The following is a 4,865-nucleotide window of genomic DNA, read 5'->3' as shown; positions in this document are numbered from 1 at the left end:
GAGAGAGAGAGAGAGAGAGAGAGAGAGAGAGAGAGAGAGAGAGAGAGAGAGAGAGATTGAGGAAGGAGAGAGAAAAAAATATATTGAAATAACAGCATATCTCGTATAATATTTTCGTTCAAAATGTCACAATATATCACCTGTTGAAAGAGCTTCCATAGTTTGTGCTAATATTCCCATCAAAACAATGCGACTCGCAAAGAACACAGAAACAGAAGGGTATTACGAATCAAAACCAGTCTCGTATCATTCAACTATATATTTCCACACGTCTACAGAAAAATATTGACAGTGTGACTCCTAGATTCCACACACCCTGGCTGCAAAAAACAGTTAGTTACCTGGATCGAATTCTTTTTCAACGTCAGCAAATCCTGTGCTTTAGACTGTCCCCTTTCCCTTAGTCGAGGCTGAGAATACAGTCTATTTAAGGTCCTTTTAGGCGGGCGGTCCTTAATTAAGCACATCCTTGATATGAAGAATTACTCGACTAATACCTTCATTTGAGGAAGAAAACTAGGTCCTCTCCCTCTTGTTCATGTTTTGCTGATTGTGAACATAGAATTATGATATGCAATAACATAAAGCACTCTCGTTTTCCTTCTAAACTGACAAAAATATAGACTATCTGTCATTAGCGCTCATCACATGTGCATTACAAAGTACACAAATTCAACAATATTGAAAAAAATCATTGGGAACTTGTCATATATTTTTTTTATTTTTTTTTTTGAAAGGCACCCAATGAGCGTTATCAAAGGTATGAAAATCTCACAGCCTTGTGTATACACCATACAAGAGGCACTTCGGTGCGGTTTTGCTGACTCGAAACAGCAAAAGAAAATCAAGAAGGGGAAAAAATAACACATTTATCATCATCAACAACATCGCTCAAGATAATGTACAAAAATAGATTACTTATAACACACAGAACTGGAAGCCATGTGCCGAGGGAGGAGTGGAAGAGCGTTTTGCAGTCACGCCTCAGCCCAGGAGGTCCCTCGGGGCGCGTCCTCAACTCGGTTTGATTTAAAACGATAACAACGGCGAGTCAGTCTGAGGATATACTTGGCATGATGCTAGGAAGGCGATCGCATCTCCTCGAGGACCTTCAGCTGCTTCCGCCTCACGGTGTCCACGAGAGGCAGTTCCGGGAGGGAGAGCATGAGGCAGTTCTGATCGGAGTTGTTGGAGGTCACGTAGGAGCTGACCAGACCGGAATACTCCTTGAATTTTAGAGTCGAGTCCTTGCCCTTGACTTCGCGAGCGCCGCAGTCCTCGAAGTACTCGTCGCGGAGGCTGCGCAGCGCGGACACCTCGTCGGCCATCCTCCGGACGCCGAACTCGAGCACGGCGCGACGGTGCTTGGCCATGAAGTGGTCGTAGAGCAGGGCGTCGGCGCTGTTCAGCTCCCGCAGCGTCTGCCTCGTCTGCGGGTCGAGGGTGGGCTTCACCTCCTGGCGCCGGGCGTTCTTGGTGAACACAACCACGTCGTGGAGGCTCCAGCACAGCAGGTGCCTCAGCAGCACCAGCGACTCCTCCATCAGCTCAGAAATCATCACGAGGTCGAACAGGCTGTCCAGCTCCTCAATCGCCTGCCGGAGCTGCGTCACGGACATGTTGTCGCTGTAGCCCAAGTCGAACAGCATCTGGTTCTTGCCGAACTTGCCGCCGTATCTCGGGAGCTCCATGAGTTTCTGGAGGAGGAATCAGACCGCCGTTAGCATCAGCAAAAAGGAGGATCTGTGTCGCAATGACGAGGCTTATTAATGGGAGTTATTAAGGTTATTAAGGCTGGATGAGACGACAATGCTTAAGGTGATGATGATGATGAGGAGGAGGAGGATGACAAGAATAGCTGCATTAATATCAAGATTGTGATAATAACAATATTACCAATGATAATGGCAATGATAATATCAGTTAACAGTTAATTTACCTAATAATGACATAAAAATATTCATAAAAATATTCATGTATTACTTCGTTGCGGGAGGACATGGGAGACAAAAGAAAGACAAAGAGAGTAGAAAGAATGAAGAAAGAAGAGAAGGAAAGAACGAAGTAAAAAAAATAATAATAAAATAAAAAACTATTCAAGGAGGAGAGGAAGGAAAGCGAAAAGAAGGTCAAGGAGATTCTCTCTCTCTCTCTCTTTCTCCTCTCTCTCTCTCTCTCTCTATCTATCTATATATCTGTCTATCTATCTATCTATCTATTTATCTTTCTTTCTCTCTCTATCTATCTATCTATCTATCTATCTATCTATCTATCTTTCTTTCTTTCTTTCTCTCTCTCTCATTTCCTTCTCATCTTTCACTAATCTTTCTCCAACTCTCTTTCTCTCTTCTCTTCTTCTCTCTCTCTCCTCTCACACACACACAATCTCTCTCTCTTTCTCTTTCTCTTTCTCTTTCTCTTTCTCTTTTCTTTTCATTCATTTTCTTGTTTCTTTTCTTTTTCTTTTTCTTTTTGCTTTTCTTTGTCGTTTGTCTTTTTCTCTCTCTTCTCTCTCTCCTCTCTCACTCTATCTCTCCTCTGCTCTCTCATCCAGCTCTCTCTCTCATCTCTTCTCTTTCTCTTTCTCTTATACTTTTATCTTTTTCTTTTTCTTTTCTTTTTTTTTTTTTGTATTTCTTTTCTTATTCTTTTTTCTTTTCTTTCTTTTCTTTTCATTTTCTTTTTCTTTCACTTTCTCTCGCTCTGCTCGTCTCTCTCGTCTCTCCTTCTCTCCTCTCCGTCTCCTCTCTTCTTGCTCTCTCTCCTTTCTTCTCTCTCTCATCTCAGCTCTCATCTCTCTCTTTCCTCGTCTCTCACTCTCTCTCTCTCTCTCTCTCTCTCTCTCTCTCTCTCACTTTCTCTTTCTCTTCCTCTCCCTCTTTCTCTTTTTCTTTCTCTTTCTTTCTTTCTCATTCACTCTCTCTCTCTCACTCTCCTTCTCTATCTATCTATCTATCTATATATATACCTGTCTATCTATCTATCTAATTCTATTTAAATCTTTCTTCTCTCTCACTCTATCTATCTATCTATCTATCTATCTATCTATCGATCTATCTATCAATCTACTATCCTATCTTTCTTTCTATTCTTTCTTTCCTCTATCTCTCTTTCCCCTCCACTACCTTCCCTCCCTTCTTCCCTCTTCTTTCTCTCTTTCTCTCTCTCTCTCTTCCTCTCTCTCTCTCTCTCTCATCTCTCTTACCCTTTCTCTCTCTTCTCTCGTTCACTCGCTCTCATTATTTCTCTCTCTTCTCTCTCTCATCTTCGCTCACTCCTCTCTACTCATTCTCTTTCTCAATCCTATCTCTTATCTTCTTTCCTCTTTCTCTTTCTCTTCTTATCTCTTTCTCTTTCTCTCTCTCTCGCGCCTCTTCCTCACTCAAATCTACTATCTATCATAAAAAATCTGTCTATCCTATCTAGTCTATCTATTTTTCTTTCTTTTCTCTCTCTCTACTATCAATCTATCTATCTATCTATACTACTATCTATCTATACTATCATCAACGTTCTTCTTTCTTTCGTTCTCTCCTCTGTTCCTTCCTTCTCTTCTCCTCCTCTTCACGGCCTCTTTCCCTCTTCTTTTCTCTGCTTTCTCCTCTTCTCTCTCTCTCTCTCTCTCATTCGATCTCTCTCTCTCGTCTCTCTCTCTGTTCTCTGCTCGTCTCTCGCTCTTTCTCTTCTTCTCATCTCCCCTCTCTCTCTCTCATCTCTCTCTCCCGTCTCTCTCTCTCTCATCTCCTCTCCTCGACTCTCTCTCTCCTTCTCTCTCTCATCACATTCTCTCTCAATCTCGCTCCTTCTCTCTCGCTCTTCGATCTCTCGCTCTCTCCCTCATCTCTCTCCTCACTCTCGCTCTCCCCCTCTCATCTCTCCCTCAGCCTCTCTTCTCTCTCCCTCTCTCTCTCCCTCTTCTCTCCTCCCCCTCCTCTCTCTCCCTCTCTCTCTCCCTCTCTCTCATCCCTCTCTCCACTCTCCCTCTCTCTCTCCCTACTCTCCTCCCCTCCCTCTCCCCTCCCTCTCTCCCTCTCCTTCTCCCTCTCCTCTATCCCTCTCAGCCTCTCCCTCGCCCTATCTCCCTCTCACCATCTCCCTCTCCCTCTCCCTCTCCCCTCTCCCTCTCTCCCACTCCTCCCTCCCTCTATCACCTCTCTATCTCTCTCTTAGCATCTCCCTCTTATCTCTCACCCTCTATCTCTCTCCCTCTATCTCTCCTCCATCTATCTCTTCTCCTCCCTCCCCCACTCTCTCTCTCTCTCTCTCTCATCTCTCTCTCTGTCCTCCCTCTCGTCCTCTCTCTCTCCAGTCTCTCTCTCTCTCTCTCTCACTCTCTCTCCCGCTCTCTCGCTCCTTCCCTCCCTCCCTCCCTCCTTCTCCTCTCCCATCCTTCTCCCATCCCAATCATCTCTGCACACAATCTCTATTTGAAATTACCTTCTACAATTCTTACACATTCTCCCCGCCCCCTCCCAACATCTCTCTCTCCTCCTGGCTCTCACTGTCATATCTCTCTCTCTCTCTCTCTCTCTCTCTCTCTCTTTCTCTCTCTCTTTCTCTCTCTTTCTCAAGGCCTCAAGGAATAGAGAAACAGAGTCTCAAGGAAAACCAATGCCACTCGAGCAGCGCCCGAAGTAGGCCGGCCTCCTCCCGCCCCCTCACTCGATCACTCACTCACTCACTCACTCACTCGATCAATCACTCCTTCCCTCCCTCACTCCCTCACTCCCTCACTCCCTCCCTCACTCACTCACTCACTCACTCACTCACTCACTCACTCACTCACTCCCTCCCTCACTCACTCCCAAACACCCTCCCACCCATCCATCCACCCTCCCTCCCACTCTCTCCACCCTCACCCTCCC

The 4,865-nt window shown here is 45.2% G+C and overlaps 1 protein-coding gene across 4 annotated transcripts in view; it reads right to left on the bottom strand.

Annotated features, from left to right (window-relative positions):
• Window positions 1-244: 244 nt before the first annotated feature.
• The window catches only part of LOC122255180 (galactosylceramide sulfotransferase-like), a 59,914-nt gene continuing 55,293 nt past the window's right edge, over window positions 245-4,865 (bottom strand). For all 4 annotated transcript variants that reach the window (XM_086553668.1, XM_086553670.1, XM_086553667.1 and 1 more), the window contains one exon: window positions 245-1,697. In XM_086553668.1, coding sequence (XP_086409794.1) covers window positions 1,080-1,697 — 618 coding nt within the window. In that variant the 3' untranslated portion in view covers window positions 245-1,079. The remainder of the gene's footprint in view (window positions 1,698-4,865) is intronic.

The sequence above is a fragment of the Penaeus japonicus genome, unplaced genomic scaffold (genome assembly GCF_977035675.1).
Source record: "Penaeus japonicus unplaced genomic scaffold, GWHDUDI00000001_assembly GWHDUDI00000028, whole genome shotgun sequence".
Classification (NCBI taxonomy): domain Eukaryota; kingdom Metazoa; phylum Arthropoda; class Malacostraca; order Decapoda; family Penaeidae; genus Penaeus; species Penaeus japonicus.
This window is presented reverse-complemented; position numbering and strand designations above follow the sequence as displayed.